Source organism: Triturus cristatus, chromosome 5_1 (genome assembly GCF_964204655.1).
Source record: "Triturus cristatus chromosome 5_1, aTriCri1.1, whole genome shotgun sequence".
NCBI classification, from domain to species: Eukaryota; Metazoa; Chordata; class Amphibia; order Caudata; family Salamandridae; genus Triturus; species Triturus cristatus.
The window spans coordinates 697651976-697676187 of NC_140587.1; the positions used below are offsets into that span (position 1 = coordinate 697651976).

The 24212-nt window shown below is 48.0% G+C and overlaps 1 protein-coding gene across 3 annotated transcripts in view; it reads left to right on the plus strand.

The window, feature by feature from the left end:
* PRKDC (protein kinase, DNA-activated, catalytic subunit) overlaps positions 1-24212 on the plus strand; it is a 2754228-nt gene that overhangs the window by 1549678 nt on the left and 1180338 nt on the right. For all 3 annotated transcript variants that reach the window (XM_085605657.1, XM_085605658.1, XM_085605659.1), the window contains one exon: positions 17114-17226. In XM_085605657.1, the coding sequence (XP_085461783.1) occupies positions 17114-17226 (113 nt within the window). The remainder of the gene's footprint in view (positions 1-17113; positions 17227-24212) is intronic.

A 24212-nucleotide genomic window follows, 5' to 3' on the forward strand; every position in this document is an offset into this window, starting at 1 on the left:
GTATTGTAACTGCTGTGCTAAATTGATTCTCAACATTTCTGAAGGAAAGAGTCCGTATGTTTTGTATTGATTCCTCAAGATTCCTGGCTGGTGGGGTGCTGCATGACTTGACTTTATCACCCATTGTTTTCCAACTCTGTTCTGTTCCTGGGCACTATATCTCAAGAGACAATGGAAGAACATTAATTATTATGCAGATCATAAACAGTTATACCTCAGAGTATCCTCTCTGGAATGACTAATTAGGCTAAAGAAAACTTCCGTCTTAAATTTGGGGAACTGGAATGCAGCTTTCCTCCAAAACTAAACTAAGCAAGATCATATTTCTGGTCTTCCACTCAGGCCAAGGTTATCCAGACATGTAACTGGCTTGAGTGAGGTAAACCCCAATATTGTTGTGCTACTTTATTTTTGTAAAGTGCACAACCCTAAAGGTAATTGACTCCTGAAGTAGTCAAACAAGAGATCAGTAACCTGGTCACATACATATTTGAAAATTGATGTGATGTTTTAAAATGTTTTCTGAAAGAAAACAGGAATATGATGCAGCAAAGTTCAGTACAAAAATTGTAACTAAAATTAGAAGCTAAAAGTGAGAAACATCTGTTTTTAATTTTCAGTCTGTGAAACATGAGATATGTGTCAAAAGAGAAACTGTAGAACTTGTGCTTTTGGAATCATAAGAAAATTGTCCTTTCCAAACGAAAATAGTATTTTACATTGTTCTGTGCTCAGGACATATAACCTTCAAAGAACCCCTTGAGGAAATTGAAAGGCATCATTTACTATTGGGGATGCATGGTTGAATTTTAGGACTAGTTTATTAATTAATCTGGATATGTGTGGATTATTTGCAGTCTCTTCATTAGGGCTTTTGCCACTTGAATATAAAGCTCTGGCATATCTAGTTGCACTCTAACCAACGGCATCCCTGTTGTAATATGCCATTGCATAGCAAGCAACAGCAAGAGTTTCCATAATTTTCTTTTGTTTGAGATAACACTGATCTAACTGCTGCTACTTGGTCTATTAGATTTAGGTCTGCATCAATCTTAAAGCCCATGTTATCACAACCCTGGATGTTTTGAGGAATTCACCAAGGGCACTAGCAAATAATCTAGGATTCCTTAGGTTTTCATTCCCATCAGCCACTAAGATTTACTTTGCTGCATTTTAATTTTAACCAATTTCTTTCCAGCCAGGTGATGATAGCAATCGGGTATTTTTTTAAACTGCCTCGTACCTTCCTATCCACACACACTTTCAGGAGGATTTGGGTGTTGTCTGCATGGATGAAAAATTGAAGGTCAAAGTAGCAAACGAGTTGTCTTGTGGAATTACTAAAATATAGCAAAAGAGCAGATCGCTGTGAAACAGCATGACATTTTGCCGAAGTTGTATGTCAGAGGGGATAAAGTTTACCTTTATGGTGCATTCACTTAGAGTAGGATAAAACTATTGTTGGACAGTCCCCCTGGTCGGGAGTGTCAAAGGTTACAGAGCAGTCTGATAAAATCAAAGCATTGAGACCATCTTTATCTGTGGGTGTATGTGATCAAGTATTGCCAGTAAACTGACTCCATACGGCAGTGAGCCTAGAAACCACACTGTGCGTCATACATAATATCTTCCAAATACAATTTCTGAATTTATTCAGAGTCACTAAAACTGTCCTACATTTACTAGAGGCAAACCGCACTTTTCCTCCACCCACACTTCTCCAACAAATTGTTCAGTCCACCACCATACCAGGGAAGAGGTGTGGCGCAGCATCCAGGGCGGCTGACTCTGGACCACGGAGTTCACAGTTCGATCTCCGGTGCCGGTGGCAGATCAGCCCAGCACCATGTGACTCTGGGCAATAGCTCGCTTAATCTTCGCGACTGCCAGAGCGCCTTGACGCACTCGGGTACTTGTTCGCGCTTTACAAGTACTGGACATTTACATTTACCATTCCTGTATGGTTGGAGTTGGGGAGGTACACAAAATTGGAGAAGACCTTCTTCAGATCCAAGTTTGCGCCTGTTAATAGAGGTCTCAATTCTGTGGACAATTTGGTCACAATCACAAAACAAGCATTGGCATAGCCAATAGGTCTCGCCTTTGGGACCTTATAAGTGTTTTTCCAGAGCTTTTGGCTTTGCCAATGTGTTTAAGCTATGTTGTGGAGCAGTGTACCTGCTGTGCAGTATGTTCAAAAGTTATAATAAAGTGTAATAAGCATTTTTGTTACCCTATATATAACCAAGTAAACAGTATGTGTTTAAGCTATGTTGTAGAGCAGTGTACCTGTTGTGCAGTATGTTGAAAAGTTACAATAAAGTGTAATAAGCATTTTTGTTACCTTATATATAACCAAGTAAACATTATGTACAAACGAACGACCCTTTTAAAAAAAATTAATTGTAAATGCCTATGCCTTTTATTTTGGTTTTGGTTTTTAAAACATAAGTAAGACATTGTCATTTACAAAGGCAATAGCTTAAACTCACGTAAATGCGAGACCTATTGCATTGCAAATGCTTGTTTACATCACTCTCTGCTTTGCTCCATGCTGAGTGCCTTTGCACTTTGGTTTTGAAACATTTGACGCATCCACCAATCACACACATGACACCCAAATTCTTCCTAGATGGGTCACTCTATCAAGTCTCCTGCTGCCAACCATAAGCAACAGAGTAGTTTTTTACTCGACTTTGGAAAGCACTTCGAGATGCGTCCGGTGGATGAGGCGCTACATAAATGTTCGAAAAAACAATACTGTACCAAAGAACAATACTATGCCAGTGTCCTAATATGATAGAAAAGGGACTATTTAAACTTTCCACCGGTACTTTATCCCAGAAAAACGGTTTAGCTTTTAGTCTATGTTTGGGCACTGTGTAAAAACTGTTTCTGGACATTTTACTAAAAATATGCTCAGGCAGGAAAACAATTATAATAAAAAGCAACTCTACTTAACTCAAACTTTAACGTTTTAATGGCGTCAACTTAACTGTTATAGTGTAAACGCTTTTACTGCAGTAGCAACATGCGATTTTGCAAATGTCGGCATTGCTACAAACCTACTTTAAGTGGAAGTTCTTTTTTGATTATATTCGTTAGACATAAAAGGCCCCTTTCAGAAAACAACTTATCTATGGTGAAAGTCACCGGAAGTGGACTGGCCTTGAGGACCCGGGGCTTTTCCCCTTCAGGTGACTGACTCTTCTGCAGCCCTACCAGTCTTTCAAGCACTGACAAGCATGCCCTTAAAGAGAGTACTATGAAGATAAGGATGTCTTCTTTTTTTTTATCAAGCTTGTGAATATAAACGCCTGGTCAGTAAAATCCTGAGAGTAAAGCTGGCGACCATGGAGGGTCATTAAGGAAAGAATGCGTGGCTGTCCAGCGACCTTTATCTGTACTCTATTTGCATGTATGAATGCTGCGGGTCTGATCAACTGCAGATGGCAGGAAGTTCTCACCACACGCCAGCTATGTGCGGATGGGAGGGTGTCCCGGGGCCTGGGAAGCAGCCCAGGAAGAGATAACACGCAGAAGGAGAGGCACGTGTACGAAGGATAACATTCCACAGTTCAGCAAAGCAACTTTAAACAAAATAATAACGCTGGTCTGCAACCAGGAATGGAAACTTCACGGTACATATCTCACCATTTCTAGAAGCATCTTCAGCGTCCCAGCTGTGAAATAGAATTGTCAGCTTCAAAGACTTCTCATCATAAACCAGATACCAAAATTTCTCTCAGATAATATTGGAAAACGAACTGTTAGGGCTAATAAATAATTGTATGCAGAAAGCACCATGCACAGTAGCTTATAAATTTATAATGCGCAATACTGACCCAGTGGGCTTCAAAGCGCTGTACAGTTCTGTGTATACAGTCTGCATGATACGGTGGGAAGCATGATAGCAATGCTCGTAAACAAAGGGATCAGCTGAGGGGAAAGAGGAATGTAGGAGGAGTACTATGTCTGGCTTCTGTCACAGTGGCGGCGAAAGTAACCTGATACTGGAATGCAGCCTGCCGTGCAGCTGGCACACTGCGTGCCGCTAATTACTGCGCTCGCTCCCAAGACACATAGGCTATGGGAGGGGACATTTAAAGATAAGGCGGGATATACCCGAGCCTTTGGCCATTTGCGTGCTCTCTTTCGTGAAAGCCTTGCGCAATGGCCAATCAAATGCGTGGCCGTAAAAAAAAACAACACGAGGAAAAGCTCTGGGAGTTGGAAGTCCTTACAATAAGCCTCGCAGAGCAGCACATGCGCGCTGGCTGCGGCGAGACCTAAACAACTGTATCTTCTCCTTATTGACTTAAATCAAGTGTCTCGAACCAGTCGATCGCGAGCTACCAGTAGCCTTCAGACACCTTCAAAGTAGCTTGCTGTCTGGAGTTTATTTTTAAATGAGTACAGGGTCAGATTTTTCTTTTTATGTTAATGGAAGGCTGTGTTTATTATATATTCTTATCAGGCTGCAGATAGCAGAGTCTGATAATGAGTAGTGCAATGTCAGATATATGGGCCTTGCTGAGTCACAGAGGTGAAGAACTGAGGCAGTAAAGTATTTAACTCTTAAATAGTACTGGGCCGATTGGGAGCGCCGTGAGAAACAAACGCACGCCATAGGGTGCAACCAGACAAAAAATACAAACGGATATAGGTGACCCTGCAATGCTGAGAACTGCGTAGGTGCAATTTAAATTGGAATAGTGCTACTAGCACATGCACACCAAGAAACACCCCTTCACACTCTACATGCACACCTAACTCGCAAAGTCTTGCGGTGAAGCACGATATAGGAAAAAAGTGGACCTAGCTCTCACCCCTTGAATCCTTAAGTTAATCCGTAGCGTGTCGGCACTCCTGGCACGTCTGACACATGAGGTCTTTGTGCACTGCAGACATTTCCTAACACAGGCAGTGTGCAAGTGGAGATGAAACCTTAATTTGCGACCGCCGACAACAATCTTTTCACACTGTGATAACAGAACTGGCCTGAAACGCTGCTGAAGTTAATTAAGGCTGTAAAGTGTGCCAAAAAGTCAAGTGATAGTGTCCATGTATTTAGACATTCCTATATAGGGTGAGATAAAGAAGCAACACTCAGGGCACTATATTGAGATAGTGCTGCAGCCAGCTCCCCCCACAAAACATTGCTATTATTGTCGACGCATGAGATGATTTAAAAACAGCGTGCAGCTCACAGAAAACACAAACACACGCAATCTATCCCTGCACAGCAAACGCTATACTGAGAGCACCATAGAGCCTAATAGGGAACAGAATTCTTTCATATCTCTCTCCCTGCTCTAGGTCTAAGCTGAATGTAATTTCTGGATGTGGTGTGTGCACGCACTACTTGCCACTCTGTTCTGACGCTATACCACCACTGTTGTTTTATGGTAGAACACAGTCAAAAGAGACTGTTTTTTCTGACACTTACTCCTAAGCAACAAGCGCATTACCTTGCGAGGCCTCACCTGCCTCCCAACTCAAAGCCCCTCAGCATAACACCACTGTCTTAAAGTCTTAAAGTGCTCACAAAGTGACATGCTCTTTTACCTTTTTGTAAAGTGAACCTTCTGACATATTAATTAAGTCTTCTTAGCGTAAATGTCAATAAGTGACTATACATTGGAGTGTTCCTTCAATTGAGACAGTCTTTGAATTCTTACTTGAGGATAAAGCACCACCAAGAAATAATTCAAAGGAATGCCATTGAGCATCATACACAGGGAACTTTTTCATGGGTTACCTCTCACTTGTGCCAAACCAAATGCCACTAAATACAAACATACCGCAACGCAACCAGCGGCAAACCCTCTAACGCAATAAACCACATCCCTATAAACTGGCCAATTACAACAACTATTTTTTTTATAAAGGATTAGTGGTCTCTCACAACATAGAATTATAACTGTAATTAACACAGAGTTACAATGTCTATGTTCATATATCCAGAGGGATATTATGATTTATTTTGAAAAATACACAGAGACATACAAATGAGACCGTTTACAATAGAAAATTGAGTTACCAAACTCTGGCATTGCGCATAGTGGCCGAGATGCAGTTTAGTGATTTGGCCTAAAAACATAGAGAGTAGCACCATAGCACATATTAGTAACAAAAATTATAGGTTTGTGTCAAGGTGCTGAAGTCGACGACGTTTCCATCCCTTAACAAGATAGTGGGATCATCATGAGGACATAGCAATTGATGCCTGAGAAGAATGCCAAAGGAGAATGATTAACTGGTCCCTCACGGAGTAAGTTTCAGGGACTCCAGGATATCCCAGTCACGAAAATTCTATGTCGATGTAATTGATATGCAATATTCCAGGAAGTAAATATTCGCTACTGCTGCCAAATGTACAGCAAGATACACCGAGACTGACTCCAGTCCTGTATATATCATTTCACCCTATTGTTATACCCCTAAGGACTCTAATTGCAATTCCCTTATCTGGGCATGCCTTGGCTCCCTGTTGACAGTTGTAGCTAATATTTACTTCCTGGCATATTGTATATCAATTACATCGATATAGAATTTTCGTGACTTCAGTATCTTTCCTTTCGCAGTTTGGCATCCTGTTAGGGGGCCTGTGCCATCCTTGGTGATATGGAAGCGGGTGCGCATGCTTCTCTCTTCGCTCGCCACCAGCAACTCAGTGGCACCAGCCAGCTGTAGTGGGCGCTTGCTTCCCGACGTGAAGATCTTGGCTCTGGCAGCTTCCAGCCGTGGGCAGGGTTGTAGCTTACTAAATTGTTTGAAGTCTGTTAGACCTGTCAGCCCTTTGGGTGGTCCCTCCTCATTATTATTTATTTTGTCCCACTTCTGCCTCAAACCCTGTTATAATTTTTCCTTTTTGGGAACCACCAGACTTTTTAGTGTTGATGCAGGGTCAGGGAGCCATTTTCCCTACCCCTGGAATTTCTGTCTGAGGGCCTGAGACACAAAATGGTGGCCACCCATTGTCACCTGTGACATCACCAGAACCTTCTGTAACATTCTAGAACCCTGTGACAGTGGGAGGCCGTTTAGAATGTTGGGAGGCCATCTCAGTGGGGCAGTTGGCAACTGACTGGAGAAGAGAGAGGACAGATATAGAAGGAGGTCGGAGTAAGGCAGCAGGGGTGGAAACCAGTGCTTGGAGTGGGGTCCAGAAACCCACCCTTGATGCTAGTCCCTACTGACCAAGCCCAGCCTAAAGCCCTGTGTGGGACCAAGACCAGAAGAACCATCTTAAGGAACTGAACATTTGAAACAGGCCTTAACGAGGAAGAACAGCGAGTTCCTGACCTGTCCAGTGGTGTCTTCCTGGAGTCCTGACGTCGAGAAGCCTGGAGACCGGGGGCCTGAGGTGGAGAAGCGGCGCTGACAGAAAGCAGACGTCGTACCCGGAGCCGCCAGAGGTCGAGTGCGGGCGCCGGAGGTCGAGTGGAGATTCACCCGAGGTCGAGGTGCGGGCGCCGACGGAGGTCGTGGAGAGGCGCCGGAGGTCGAGTGGAGATTCACCCGAGGGCGAGGTGAGGGCGCCGACGGAGGTCGTGGAGAGGCGCCGGAGGTCGAGTGGAGATTCACCCGAGGTCGAGGTGAGGGCGCCGACGGAGGTCGTGAAGCGTGCCGGAGGTCGGGAGTGGAGATCGCACTCCGGAGGCACCCGGAAGCGGGGAGGCCGTGTCCCTGCGACGCCGGAAGGCGACATCGAGACGAGGCCGCCCAGCGACATCGAGACGAGGCCGCCCAGCGACATCGAGCCGAGGCCGCCCAGCGACATCGAGCCGAGGCCGCCCAGCGAGATCGAGACGAGGCCGCCCAGCGACATCGAGCCGGAGCCGCCTCACGACATCGACACGGCGCCGAGCGGAGCGGATCATCGTGGACAGGGCAGTAAGTGGTAGAGGGGGCGTCTGAGGCCCCGTGGAGCCCTAAAAGACCATTCTAGGGGCTAGAGGGGTGTTAGAACCAGCCTGGGAGTGCCAGGGGTGAACTGAGACTGGTGCAGTGACATCTGTGAGGGGCTGTGTAGTTTGGAGGGCCAGATCTTTAGGTTACCCTTGTTCTGCCTCAGCTTAGGCCCCAGCCTTGACCAATCTAGGTGGGACACCCCCATGCCATCCAAATGACCACAAGCTGTGTATGGGCAAAGTAAGACCAAGTTACCTCATGAAAGTGATCTGATCTATACTGTCATTGACTGCTTTTCCTTATTTATTGAAGGTGCTTTATTTATTGTCTTCCACTAATTTATTCCTGCACTGTATTAATTGTCTGACTGTATTTATTTGCCGTCTGTATTTATTGCACATCTATTTATTCTTTGCTTAATGAGGATCTGAACCTATTTATTGAAATTCCAAAGTAGCATTGTTTATTTGACCTGCTCTTTTAAAGGAAAATCCTATTGTATTGTATTTATGTTATGAAACCTGCAACTAAGAGAAAATAAGATAAAGACATATATATTTTCAACTTGACTTGCATAATTTTTACGGTGTAGTGTCGTTTTTGGAACGGATGAACGCATGGTTATTGTGAGGGTGTGACGTACGCTTAACACGGTGCCTGACCCCCAACCGCTCGAGCCAAGCTACCACTGTGCTGGGAACCTGGTGACTGCTAACCCGGTTGCCCGGTTTCCAACATAAAATTGGTGTTCAGCGGTGGGATAGAGCTGTGCTTGCGTCTACTCGACAATAACTGTGGGTAGTCCATAGGCCTACACCGGGAGTTTTCTCCAAGCGGACTTCCTAATTTTGAGTTTTGTTTTTTCCAAATTTACTTCTGGTGGTGGGAGGAGGTATTACAAAAGGTACCCCCCTGCATAGCTTCTGTAAGCAACTGTCTTCTATCCTGAGTGGGCAAAATGGAGTTTGTGTTGGAGGATGTGGAAACTTACACTGTGGCCCAACTCAGAGAGTTTTGTGAGCGAGGGGGGGTGTTTTGTCCCCAAGGTGCAAAGAAGGGTGAGCTCCAGACCAGCTTAAGGGCTTGGGGGGAGGCACGACGAGAAAGTAAGGTTGAGAAGGAGGATAGGGATGGAGAGCCTGTCAGCGAGGGGGCTGGTTTGTACAAACCTGAGGTGGGGAACCTAGTAGAGGGGCCCAGAACACTTTCAAGGAAGGGCAGCAGTGTCTCTAGTGGCGGCTTATCAGAAGCAGTATTAACTGACCGGAGGGAGAAAAGACAGCTCACATGGGAGTTGGCGAAGCTGGAGAAAGAAAAGGAGGAACGGAGGATGGCTCACAAGTTGAGGCTCAGGGAGATAGATCTCCAGATCCTACAGGTCGGGGCACACACTGTTCCTAATGGTGGCAGCGAAGAAAGAGAAATCACCAGGGAACCCAAACCCTATTTGCCAAAAGACATAGTAGCTAGCTATAGTGCGGGAGATGATATCGCCAAGTGGCTAGCGGCCTATGAGGTCTCTTTAAGAGTCCATGGGGATGCAGAGAAATATTGGGGAGGGGGATTGTACAAATACATGCCTCCAGCTGGCAGGGATACACTATTGGCCCTAGAGCAGGATGAGCAGACCCACTACCCCACCATGAAAGTGGCGCTCGTGAGGAAGTTTGGACTAACACCCGAGAAGTACAGACAGAAGTTTCGGGGTAGCCACAAACTGGGCACACAGAATTGGGTGGATTTCCTGGACTATGCAAAGAAGGCATTAGAGGGTTGGATACAGGGCAGTGAGGTGAGGGACTACGAGGGGTTGTAAAATGCTCGAAAAATGTTTCCCTGAACTGCGTCAACACCTGGTGGATAGCAAGCTGACCAATCCCCGGAAGCTTGCTGAGGAGGCGGACATTTGGGCTAGTACCCGGGTGTCCACAAGGGGGACTGGAGGGGACTCTCAAAAGACCGGACAGGGCGCCCCCCAGAAGAAAGAGGGAGGGGAAAAGAAAACGGAGTTCTCTAGAGGCCCCCAAAATAGTTTCCAAGGGAAGTGAACGGGATTCACCCCTAGGGCTAACCCACCCAGAAACCCTAATCCTGGCCAGAGTCAGCAGCCAAGGGTTATCCATTGCTTCGAGTGCAGTGGTGTCGGACACTATAAGGGAGATGTGAAGTGCCCGAAAAGACCACCCCCTCCCATCGGAGGAAAGGCCCCCGGAGTAGCTAGTGTAGTGCTCGGGGAGGAGATGCCCTTAGATAAGGGAAGGGAGTGGGCGGGTGTCACTTTAGTGTCCCTGGGTGAACGGGAGATGGTTCCTAAGATCCAGGTGCCCGCAAATACCACAAAGTATGGGCAGTGGGTCACCATCAACGGCCAAAGAGGGGAGGCTCTGAGAGACCCAGGAGCCAGTATGACTATGGTACGTAGCCAACTGGTGTCTCCAGAGCAGGTGATTCCCGATGTACTCCACCCTGCCGCGATGGCTGACGGCAGAATGGGCCACTATCCGGTGGCCGAGGTTCCATTTGAATGGGAAGGGGTTGCAGGGTTGCTTCGAGTTGCCGTAAGCCCTGCCGTGCCAGTCGATTGTCTGCTTGGGAATGACATGGAGCATAATGCTTGGAAGGAGGTGGAATACCGGAATCATGCTGAGATGCTGGGTACACCTGACTGGGCCTGTGTCAGCACAGGGTCTGCGACTACCCGGAGGGGGAGTTCGTTTAGGCGGGAGCCTGGAACAAAGGCACCGCCGGCTGCCGACCAAGGGAAGAACCGAGGGCAGGAGGAGCCTGCCTCGGCATCCGCGCCCCGTGTGACGGATAGGCCACCGGAGGTGGTGGACCAGGAGTCCGCGGAGGGGGATGTTACCGAACTGGAGAACCTACCCATCCCGGCTGAGTGGCACGTGGAGGGAGGGCCGACCAGGGAGGAATTCTGCAAGGGCCAGAAGGAGTGTCCTACCCTTGAGGGACTGAGGCGACAGGCCGAAGCCCAGGCAGCAGGGAACGTTGAGGGGAACTACAATATTTACTGGGAGGATGGCCTCCTCTACAGTGAACCCAAGGCACCCATGCACGGATCGTCACGGGCCTTGGTTGTCCCTCAACGTTATCGAGCCTTCCTCCTGGAATTGGCTCATGAGATCCCCTTGGCAGGACACCTGGGGCAAGACAAGACCTTTGCCCGGCTTGTCCCGCACTTTTATTGGCCTCAAAAGAAAGTGTCGTCCGACACCTACTGCCGGACGTGCGTGTCTTGTCAAGCCAGTGGGAAAACAGGGGTGAAGCTGAAAGCTCCCCTGGAACCACTTCCTGTCGTTAGCACCCCCCTTTGAAAGGGTGGGCATCGACATTGTGGGTCCGTTAGATCCGCCTACTACAGCTGGTCACAGGTTTATCCTGGTTTTGGTGGATCATGCCACACGGTACCCAGAGGCTATACCTCTGAGGACCATTACGGCACCTGTTGTGGCTAGGGCCCTGATGGGAATCTTTACCCGAGTGGGTTTTCCCAAGGAAGTTGTGTCTGATAGGGGGACCAACTTCATGTCAGCATACATGCGGGCCATGTGGAAGGAGTGTGGAGTGACCTACCGGTTCACCACTCCTTACCACCCCCAGACCAATGGTCTGGTGGAGAGGTTCAATAAAACCTTGAAAGGCATGATCAGAAGTCTGCCTGAAAGCCTGCGGAGGAAATGGGACGTCCTCCTACCCTGTCTATTGTTTTCTTACAGGGAAGTGCCACAGAAGGGAGTGGGCTTCAGCCCCTTCGAGCTTTTGTATGGGCACCCTGTGCGTGGACCTCTCAGCCTGGTGAGAGACGGATAGGAAAGAACTCCCAGAAAGCTTCCCCAGGATGTGGTGAGCTACATGCTGGCCTTCCGGAGCCAAATGGCTAAGTTGTGGAAGCAAGCTTCTGACAACTTGGAAGCCAGCCAAGCAGTGATGAAGGCGTGGTATGACCACAATGCTCACCCGGTGGAGTTGGAGCCTGGCCAGAAGGTGTGGGTGATCGAACCAGGAGAGCTTAGCGCCCTCCAGGATCGCTGGTCAGGACCCTTTGAGGTGTTGGAGAAGAAGGGTAAGGCTACCTACCTGGTGGATCTGAAGACCCCTCGCCAGCCCCTACGGGTGCTGCATGCCAACCGCCTCAAACCCCACCATGAGAGGCCCGAAGTCATATTGCTGATGGTGACTGACGGAGCAGAGGACGTGGAAAGCGAGCCTCTTCCCGACTTATTTGCGTCTCAAGAGAAGGATGGGTTGGTGGAGGGAGTGATTCTCTCCCCGTCCCTAACTCCTGAACAGCAGGAGGACTGCCGCCAGGTCCTGGGGCAGTACTCTTCGTTGTTCTCCCTTGTTCCGGGTAGGACTCACCTGTGCGTCCATGACGTGGACACAGGAGACAGCCCACCTGTGAAGTCAAAGATCTACCGGATGACAGACAAGGTGAAGGCCAGCATTCACAGTGAAGTCACTAAGATGCTGGAGCTAGGAGTGATTGAACCTTCTAGCAGCCCCTGGTCCAGTCCGGTGGTATTAGTACCAAAAGCTGTACCACCGGGTGCCCAACCGGAACTGAGGTTCTGTGTGGACTACCGGGGACTGAACTCAGTAACCAAGACTGATGCTCATCCGATTCCGAGGGCGGATGAACTGATTGACCGGCTGGGAGCTGCCCAATATCTGAGTACCTTTGACCTTACTTCCGGGTACTGGCAGATCTCTCTGACTGATGGAGCTAAGGAAAGGTCAGCCTTCTCCACGCCCAAGGGCCACTACCAGTTCTGCGTGATGCCCTTTGGGCTCAAGAACGCACCTGCCACGTTTCAGCGTCTGGTGAACCAGATGCTCACTGGAATGGAGAGTTTCTCTGCTGCTTATCTGGACGACATTGCCGTCTTCAGTAACAGCTGGGAGGATCACTTGCGTCACCTGCAAGCTGTTCTCCAGGCCCTGAAACACGCTGGTTTAACGATCAAGGCCAGTAAATGCCAGATCGGGCAGGGGTCGGTAGTGTACCTTGGACACTTGGTGGGTAGTGGAGCGGTGCAACCCCTCCAGGCGAAAATCGAGGCCATCATGGCCTGGGAACCCCCCAAGACTCAGACTGAGGTCCGAGCTTTTCTGGGCCTCACCGGATATTACCGCCGCTTCGTGAAGGGGTATGGTACCATTGTGGCCCCCCTCATGGAGCTTACGTCCAAGAAGCAACCTCAACGGGTAGTCTGGACGGAGGCTTGTCAGCAGGCCTTTGTGAAACTGAAGCAAGCTATGTGCGAGGCCCCGGTCTTAAGGGCCCCAGATTTTTCCAAGGAGTTCATTGTCCAGATAGATGCATCGGAACATGGCATTGGGGCAGTGTTATCGCAACTCAATGAAGAGGGTCTGGATCAACCCGTGGTCTTCCTATCCCGGAGACTACTTCCCAGGGAACAGAAGTGGAGTGCAATAGAGCGTGAAGCCTTTGCCGTGGTATGGGCTCTGAAGAAGTTGCAGCCATACCTGTTTGGCTCGTACTTCCTAGTTCAGACCGACCACAGACCCCTTCGGTGGCTGATGCAGATGAAGGGGGAGAATCCCAAGTTGCTAAGGTGGTCTATCTCCCTACAGGGAATGGACTTTCAGGTGGAACATCGGCCTGTAGTGGACCACGCCAATGCAGACGGTCTCTCGGTATTTCCGCCTTAGTGATGAGAACTCCCAAGGGGTTGGGTAGCTCTCCCCACTTTCAGCTGGGGGGGACGCGTGTTAGACCTGTCAGCCCGTTGGGTGGTCCCTCCTCATTATTATTTATTTTGTCCCACTTCTGCCTCAAACCCTGTTATAATTTTTCCTTTTTGGGAACCACCAGACTTTTTAGTGTTGATGCAGGGTCAGGGAGCCATTTTCCCTACCCCTGGAACTTCTGTCTGAGGGCCTGAGACACAAAATGGTGGCCACCCATTGTCACCTGTGACATCACCAGAACCTTCTGTAACATTCTAGAACCCGGTGACAGTGGGAGGCCGTTTAGAATGTTGGGAGGCCATCTCAGTGGGGCAGTTGGCAACTGACTGGAGAAGAGAGAGGACAGATATAGAAGGAGGTCGGAGTAAGGCAGCAGGGGTGGAAACCAGTGCTTGGAGTGGGGTCCAGAAACCCACCCTTGATGCTAGTCCCTACTGACCAAGCCCAGCCTAAAGCCCTGTGTGGGACCAAGACCAGAAGAACCATCTTAAGGAACTGAACATTTGAAACAGGCCTTAACGAGGAAGAACAGCGAGTTCCTGACCTGTCCAGTGGTGTCCTCCTGGAGTCCTGACGTCGAGAAGCCTGGAGACCGGGGGCCTGAGGTGGAGAAGCGGCGCTGACAGAAAGCAGACGTCGTACCCGGAGCCGCCAGAGGTCGAGTGCGGGCGCCGACGGAGGTCGTGGAGAGGCGCCGGAGGTCGAGTGGAGATTCACCCGAGGTCGAGGTGCGGGCGCCGACGGAGGTCGTGGAGAGGCGCCGGAGGTCGAGTGGAGATTCACCCGAGGTCGAGGTGAGGGCGCCGACGGAGGTCGTGGAGAGGCGCCGGAGGTCGAGTGGAGATTCACCCGAGGTCGAGGTGAGGGCGCCGACGGAGGTCGTGAAGCGCGCCGGAGGTCGGGAGTGGAGATCGCACTCCGGAGGCACCCGGAAGCGGGGAGGCCGTGTCCCTGCGACGCCGGAAGGCGACATCGAGACGAGGCCGCCCAGCGACATCGAGACGAGGCCGCCCAGCGACATCGAGACGAGGCCGCCCAGCGACATCGAGACGAGGCCGCCCAGCGATATCGAGACGAGGCCGCCCAGCGACATCGAGACGAGGCCGCCCAGCGACATCGAGACGAGGCCGCCCAGCGACATCGAGACGAGGCCGCCCAGTGACATCGAGACGAGACCGCCCAGCGACATCGAGTCGAGACCGCCCAGCGACATCGAGTCGAGACCGCCCAGCGACATCGAGTCGAGACCGCCCAGCGACATCGAGTCGAGACCGCCCAGCGACATCGAGTCGAGGCCGCCCAGCGACATCGAGCCGAGGCCGCCCAGCGACATCGAGACGAGGCCGCCCAGCGACATCGAGCCGGAGCCGCCTCACGACATCGACACGGCGCCGAGCGGAGCCGATCATCGTGAAAAGGGCAGTAAGTGGTAGTGGGGGCGTCTGAGGCCCCGTGGAGCCCTAAAAGACCATTCTAGGGGCTAGAGGGGTGTTAGAACCAGCCTGGGAGTGCCAGGGGTGAACTGAGACTGGTGCAGTGACATCTGTGAGGGGCTGTGTAGTTTGGAGGCCCAGATCTTTAGGTTACCCTTGTTCTGCCTCAGCTTAGGCCCCAGCCTTGACCAATCTAGGTGGGACACCCCCATGCCATCCAAATGACCACAAGCTGTGTATGGGCAAAGTAAGACCAAGTTACCTCATGAAAGTGATATGATCTATACTGTCATTGATTGCTTTTCCTTATTTATTGAAGGTGCTTTATTTATTGTCTAACACTAATTTATTCCTGCACTGTATTTATTGTCTGACTGTATTTATTTGCCGTCTGTATTTATTGCACATCTATTTATTCTTTGCTTAATGAGGATCTGAACCTATTTATTGAAATTCCAAAGTAGCATTGTTTATTTGACCTGCTCTTTTAAAGGAAAATCCTATTGTATTGTATTTATGTTATGAAACCTGCAACTAAGAGAAAATAAGATAAAGACATATATATTTTCAACTTGACTTGCATAATTTTTACGGTGTAGTGTCGTTTTTGGAACGGATGAACGCATGGTTATTGTGAGGGTGTGACGTACGCTTAACACGGTGCCTGACCCCAACCGCTCGAGCCAAGCTACCACTGTGCTGGGAACCTGGTGACTGCTAACCCGGTTGCCCGGTTTCCAACAAAGTCTATGATGTTGATAGATGCCCTAGTGTCAATCAGGGCCGGTACTGCTACCATGTGATCCTTGATGGTGCACAAAGGGGCTAGCTTAGTCTTCCCCTCCCCTGGTTGCGCTACAAAGATGTTGAAAACCTCGTCTTCTAGGCTGTCTGGAGCACTCTTGTTAGAATGTGGGGCTGTGATGCCTGTGACCGTCGTACAGTGTGAGGTGCTTAAGTGTTGACAATCTGCAGCCTTAAATTAGTTGAGCGCGTACCTCCTTGGGCTGGTCATCATCCATGAATGTATTGGCGAGTTGCAGCAGCCTTGCAGTTAAGGTGTTGAGGTACTTGTCCACTTTTAGTCAGGACTTCCGCAGCTTCAATAGCTCAAAGTCTGAGTTGAGCTGTTGTCCACTGTAAAGTGCTGGGACCTGTAGGGACTGGGCCTCTGACTTGTTGGCGAAAGCCAATCACATGGGACACAGATACCACTTATATGGGCGTGGCCATTAGCGGTCCACATCCCTTTTATTTAAACCCTTCGGCTGAGCCAGGCCTCTGGGGTGCGAGCTTTGGCATTCTACATCCACCAGGAAGTGTGTTACTGAAGGTAAGTATCTTCATTTGCCTCAGATGGAAACTATAAGTTGCTATATATGAAACACAAAGGATATACTGATTTCATGAGTGGGCAGATTTCTACTGCAATCCAACTCGCAAAAGGTGATATGCTGTTAAAAATTTAAAAAAATCCTTCTGATCCCAAAACACCTTGCTTATTGGGTCTAAATGTAAAGAACCCACTCAACCACTACACAGAGAACTAAATACTTCTTTCTTCTGCCAGCTTAATAACTAAGAGCTTGAATACAGTGAAGCGTGCTGTGACTGGCTGGCCTTTATTTTTTTTATTCACTAATGTACGGTATCTCTTCACCCCCTCACTTTTTTGTTTGCTTTCTGAAGCTTCATGCACGCAGTACATGAATATTGGTAAATTATTGAGGAATAATTGTTTGATTTAAAAAAAAAAAAAAATTCTGTTTGTGATGTTTTTAGTTTGTTCCTTTCATTTGTCTCACTGTATTTTTCTTTTGCTTCATGTGATTGTTTTATTTAGTTCATTTGTTTGTGTGTTATTTATTTCTTATTTTCTGCTATTCTACTTTCTCTTATAGTTCTATTGTCTCCCGTTTTCTTGTTCATCTGTTTTCTATACTTTTTTAAGAGTGAAACCAGCAGGATTAGCGAGATTTTTGTTTGTGTAACATTGATATATTTAGCAGTTCACCAATCATCATTTATTAACCCAGGTATAGAAGAAAAGGCAGAAATCCTACGATTGCGCAGGCGTTTTTTAAAGGACCAGGAAAAAGTTAGCTTAATTTTTGCCAAAAAAGGAGTTGCCGAGCAGAAACGAGAAAAGGTAGGTTAACTTTTAATGAGCCTTTTTATTCAGTTTAAAGGTAAATTTTGCTTTCATGATTTTGAACAGTGCATATAAATTGAGTGGAGTAAATTGTCTTCAATATGATCTCACTTACTGAATTTTTCCCTTACACCTAGGACTCGGACTTACTTGGTTTTGAATTTATTTTAGTATAAACCAACAGTGTAATGCCAACTTATGATTTCTGACCACAGATTCCTCATCTTTAGAATACCCCATAGGTGCCAGACTGGACCTGGAGAATTGGTGTGCAATACTTTTGCATGCCTCTAGTTGGCATTGGGCGACTTTGTGCTGATTCCATATTGCTCCAAAAGTGACAGAGCAGAACTGATTATAAGAGCCACCCCTGCGCCCTGACATCACTTCCTTTCTTTCAGCGTCTTCCAAGGCAGGCCCGGGGCTCTGCACGTAACTTTGTCAGTCTTCCAACAACTCTGAAAAACTTTTCTCACGGCGCTAGGGAACAGTGTCTCCACTGAAGTCACCAGGATTTAAGTCATGCACAGAACGCAGGAAGCAGATGTCTGTCACAAACCTGCTTCTGGTTTGTATTTGGTGCCTATGCTCTGGATACGACTCTTAAGTCATATGACCAATGTTCCCCTATGAACACAAGCATGACTCAAGACTGGGAAGGTAAGCTTTTTAATGCTTAACATAAGAAGTAGTTGTGGTCTTCCACTATCGATCCAAGTCGGGGGTCCGTTACGTAATCGCTCCACTTCCCTTTCTACAATTTAAGCTATGTTGATGTCCAAAACCAAGAACTAAAAAGTGTAGCATGACTCACTTGGTAAACCAGATTTTCTCACCAGGCAATCTATTCTTCAGAGTCTCATTGTACAGGCTTCGACCAGTAAGGTTAACCTTAACTCATTCCTGACAAGTCCCTCGGACAGAGAATGCAAGAGGACTAATGTTTTTGGCAAGCTATATTTTTCTTCTGCCATTTAGCACTGCAGTCCATTAACACTGTCTTTCTCGTAGGCCACTATAGCGACTACAAGTTCTTGCCAGCGGCCCTGGTAGACCGTAGGCTTCCATGTCTCAGATGATCTATACTGGCTATTATGCAGCAGGTTTAAACATCATGGCTGCATTGGTAGAGCATTTGGTACCAGTGTCGCGTTGCCTGGATTTGTGGTGATTTGCAGGCATCGCTGATGGACACACTGTAGGAAGCTGGCTTTTTATGTAGTATACTAATGTAGGGGTACACCATCCAAAACATCTCTTATTGGTTTACAGGGGCTTAGTTTAATAATCCTAAGTACTCTATTTGTGGTTGTATGGTTGAGCCGCTTAGGCTTATAAGAGGGGAGTGTTGAGCATGTGTTGCACACACAGAGTCAGTAAATGAGACACACACATAACAGAAATCCAAGACCAATTTAACAATATATAAAAATTTTATTTTTCCACCAAGATCATCAGAATCGGGAAAGTACTTTCAGAGCTCCTGTGCTGTCTAGTTAAATTGCTAGATAGTACAAGTGAACAGGGAAGCCATCTTAAGTATATGTACTGGGCAATGGTCATTACGAATTCTCCAGCTACATTATGACTTTACTGAAACCTATGGTGTTTGGTATCAAACACCTTGTGTTAATAAATCTGTACTAGATTTATTATAACGTGCACCCAGAAGCACATTAGATGTACCCCTTTGCTGGCTGACTGGTATAGGTACTAAAGAGGGTCCCTAAGAGCTGCAGCGTATCGTGTGCCACTCTAAGGGACCCAGCACCAAACTCAAACAGACTGCCACTGCAGGGTGCGTGACAAGGTGCTCTAAAAAGTGAAGACATGACACACACCTATCTTCCATGTTCACTAACACTGCATGTAATATTTGTAAGTCACCCCTACAGCAGGCCTTACAGCTCTGAGGCAGAATGCATTATATTACATGTGTGGACATAAATGCATGAGCAGATATGCCCCCTGTGATGGTCAGTTCAGTTACTGCCAGTACAAGGGACCAGGGAAGCCATTTTAAGTGCATGTGCTGCACGCTAGTCAGAAACGAGTTCCTGAGGTACATGATGGCTTAAATGAAACTAGAGATGTTTGGTATCAAACATCTTATATTAATATACCCACACTGATTCGTATGATGGATTTATTAATACATGCACTCAGAGGGCACCTTAGAGGTACACCCTGAAAACCTACTTACTACTAGGTGCTGACTGACTGGTCCTAGTGGGCCTGCCACCACAGGCAAGTTTCTGAACCCTAGGGGTATGGGCCTTTGCTCTCAGGCGATCAGGAACAAAGCCTTCTTGGGCAGAGGCTGTTTACACCCTTCCCACAGGACGACCTGCAAATTAGTATTCCAAGGCAGGGAGCTTCAAAGAGCTCATCGTCTTTGGTATGAGAACCTGGCTTCCCCCACAGGATAGGATGCCAACCACCCTGTCCAGGGCCCATTTGTCACCTGATAGGTGGGAAAATTATAGTCAGAGAGGCGTGTCCACTCTCAGGCTAGTGACACCCCTAAGGTGGGCTGTCTGATGTGGATACGAAATTTACAAGTCTGCCATCTCGGTGATAGCACAATTAGGAACTCTGGGACAGGTTTATGCCCACTTCCCACAGGAAGCTGTCATATAGGGGGCGTAGTGACCCCAGGTGGAAGTAGCGCATTGGCTATTACCCTGCACACCCCTAACGCCACAAAATCTAGTATTTAGGGGAGCCACTAGTACCAAGAAATCCTGCTGACCAGAAAAGCAAGAACTGTGGAAGGAGCAACTGACTTGGTGCCAACCCTGCCAGCCTGTTTGCTTTTCCCTATGATTGCACGAAAGTCGACTCACCCTTTAAGCTGCTGTGCCTCCAAAAGCATGGGAGGACTCAGGAACTCCCATGCGCAACTTCCATGAACCCCGCCAGTACCAAAGAAAGAGCTAATAAACTGTGAGGACGCCGGATCGTATAAATCCGACACCGGCCAAGAGTGGAAATGGGCCTACGGTGCCAGCGTGGTCCTGCAAAGAAGAAGGCCTCCTTGGGGTTGCCAGGAGGGGACTCCTCAACAATGCCTGCAGCCTCTGTGTGCAGCCCCCCTGACCGCGAGTGACTCTGCTGTGGAAAAACTCAACACTTCAAAAAACCTCTGCACCTGTCACCCCTGCCCTAAGTGGAAGTGGACAGAAGGTGTCTCCACATCCCTGAGGATCATGATACCGGAGACCCCTTGGTAGTTCAGCCTTACCTGTTTCCCAGTCTAAACCTGCAGCCTCTTTCCGACTGGACCGATCCCTATTGACTAACGTGGAGTACCCGGACTCCCCAGAATCTCCCGAGATTGGTCCCATAAGTCACAGTGAAGGGCCCAAATGCAGTACATGTTTTTTCTCTATAGGATAACATTGGCCACCTGACGCTGAAATACACCTCTGAACCTGGATGACCCAGAGCCTCCTGAGGTGACCCGTTGGTGTGGCCTTGGACCTTGCCCCAGGAGATTGGTCCCATAATTCACAGTGAAGTGCCCGAATGCAGTACGTGTTTTTCCCTGATAGGATAACATTGGGCACCCAATGCTGAAAAGTACTTTTGCACATGCCGCCCGAAATGACCTGTTGGTGCTGCCTTGGACATTGTCCCATACTTACCTTAAGTCCAACAGATTGGTCCTGTAAGTCTGTCTGAAGTACCTGTATGCAGTGTATGTTTTTCTCAATAGTATAACATTGCCGCCTCTGAAAATTACACTGTCGACTTTTGAAACCTAAGAGTATTTCTCTCGAAACGTTCTTACCTGGTTTTGATGATCTTGATGCCAAAACTTATATAAAGATAAGAGTTATTTTTATAAAATGACGTGGACCGCCTCATTGAGTCGTGTGCATCATTTATTGACTGTGTGTGTATTGCAGATGTCTAACACTCCTTTCTGAATGGCCTATGGTTGCTCAACCACACTACCACCTGGAAAAGCACTTTGGGGTTGCTAGAACAAGCCACTTTCCGCTCATGAGGGATTCCTGGACTCTTTTCATCTTTGCACAGTATACCTCTTTTTGGTATACTATATAAATAGACCGCTTCCTACAGGGGTGACCATGCCAAAAATGACTCAAACTACACATACCCTTCAATTGGTCCTGCATTTTTAGGGAGAAGGCAGCCTCCTTGTTGAAACTGGTTAAAGATAGTAGGACCACATCATATTCCTTTGGTGTTCTGACTGCTGCAAAACAATTTCCCAATACATTCCACAAATTTAAGGACTACCCCAAGGGGTCAGCCTATAGGCAATCACAACCTTCTCAGTCATTAATATAGCAGAAAAACCAACCCTTTTGGGGGCCGCGGTCTTAGCACCGCTAGACTGGCAAAGGTTAGAAGGGCCACCACTCATCCAACTCCTCATCCCCGACTTAAGTGGCCACTAAGCAGCTTTAGTTTATTTTCAGCGGTTTGTGACCGACCTGCGGGAGGCAGGTTGAATGTTTTCTTCCAGGTTGGTGACCCATCACGCCCAATAGATGGGTTTTACAGATTGTACAAAGGGGCAATGTACTTCCTTTCCTATCTGATAGAGACTTCTAGCCGCAGATTACTTACCTTAGAATTATCCCCATGTGTCAAACTGGGTACCGAAAGTTTTCATGACCAGTACCCCTGCACACCTATAGGAGCAGTCCATCAGCTCTGTGGCTGTCGTCTGCGCCAGAAGTGATGTGCGCAGTGCCTATGTAGGCGGCACCCCAGCACTTTGTCACTTCTTTTCTTTCCGCTCCAGGCAGCTCAGATCCAGTGAGACCTTCCCCATCAATTACTTTTTGACTGCACTTATTTCAACGTATTATCGTAGTTTTTTTTTTTTCTTCAAGCCCTGTGGCGCATGTCATCGACAGATGTCAATGACTAACCTGCATCTTTCTACCTCTGGTAGGTGGAATGCGACCTCAAAGCAAAGACCTGTGCTGATTTCCATGTCCTGCAATCCAAGTCCTTGCTGGAGCAGTCCCTCAAGCTCCTTGCCGCCCGACGTGCGACACTGTGACAGTCTCATTCCCCGGCGGGAGTAGTGTCCTGGGATCGGTTGTGGAGTCCAAAATCCTTGTCCCATTCCAAATCACCGGGCCACTCAAGTAAGTCCCACAAAAAGAAGAAAAGTAAGTAGTCAAAGCTGTCTTCGACTTCGCCTCATCTGTCAGCTGACTAGACGAGGAAGTGTCATCATTCGAGGCCTGGCTCAATGGTTGGGCCAGCTCCTTGGTCGGCTCCGCGCTTTCCTGATTTTCCAGGACCCGGCATGACCCCCACTCAACTTCACGGGTTTTATGAGGTACCCTCTACAACCGTTTGCAAATAACTGTATGCAATGCATGTCTATTCCTTCCATAGGATAACATTACCACATTCAAGGCTCATGTCTCATATCTAATAGCTTTGTCTTTCAACTGTTTTACTGTGTAAACGGTAACAAACTAAAAGTACTTACCTCATTCCTAAGATCTGGTTTCTAAATACTATATAAAATATTGTTATTTTTCTAAATTGGCCTCAAATTTCTTATTGGGCGTGTCTCATTTATTGACTTTGTGTTCAACTAATGCTCCACACTCCCCTCTGATAAGCCTAAACTGGGTGCTTTGGGATTGTTAAAGCAAGCCCCTGTAAGCCAATAAGGGTCTCCTGGACTTTCTACATTGTGTATCTCGTTTTGGTACACTACATAGAAGGCCAGCCTCCTACAGTCGGGCAGACAGAGGTCGGGCCAATCCATGATCCCCACACTTCTGGCAACTGCAGCCTCCATACCCTTATAGTTTGTCCTCTTACCATCATGGGAATCCGGATACGCCATCACCTACCTCACTGGAGTTCTGTAACTTCAGGCCAATGGGTTCTTCAAATTGTGTGAAGGGGCTAATCCCTCCACTTCGTGACTCCCCCCTCCACCCATGCCACCTGCTTGCAACAGGCTGATGGAAGACCATCTTACCTTGCTCCTCCAGAAATGACGGCTCTCATGGCCAAGGGAGCCATAGAGGGTGCCGACTGAAAAGTAGGTCATGGTAGCTATTCCTCCTACTTTCTGATGCCCAAGAAGGACGGAAGCTTTCATCCTATCCTAGACCCACGCCCTATCAATTTCTTCCTCAAGAAGGAGAAGACCAAAATGCTCACGCTCACTCAGGTCCTCTCTGCACTGTACCCGGGAGACTGGATTGTAGTTTTGCACTTGCAGGACACTTACTTTCACATTCCCATCCTGCCTGCCCACATTAATTACCTGTGGTTCATAGTGGGCCACAAGTACTTTCATTCCCTGTACTTGCATTTGGCCTTACCAGCACCCCTAAGGTGTTCCCCATGGTGATGGCTGGGGTTGCAGTTCATCTGCGGAGATCAGGGGTGCCAGTCTTCTCCTATCTTGACGACTTGCTGTTAAAGGCGGAATCGCCCCAGGTTGTCCTCTCCCACCTCCAGACTACGGCGGACTTCCTGCATTTGCAGGGGTTCACTATCAACATCCTGAAGTCACACCTGACTCCCTCTGAGACGCTGTCTTTCCTTGGAGCTGTTCTGGCCACAATACTGCTTCGGGCATATATCTGGAATGGCGAGTTCAGGATATTCGGACTACAATATCGATGTTTCAGCCTCTATGCTGGATATCGGTGAGACTGACTCCAAGGCTGCTGGGCCTCATGGCCTCCTGCATCCTGCTTGTGACACGTGCCTGTTGGCATATGCGGGCTCTGCAGTGGGACCTGAAGTTCTAATGGTCGCAGCATCAGGGAAATCTCTCTGACATGGTCCAGATCTTGAAGGGAACTGCACAAGATCTGCAGTGGTGGTTAACAAACTGTGATTGGGTTAGTGGCAAATCCCTCTCCCTTCCCCAACCAGATCTGACAGTTGTGACAGCTGCATCGCTCTTGGAATTGGATGGCCATTTGGGAGAGGTGGAAATCAGAGGTCTTTTGTCTCCA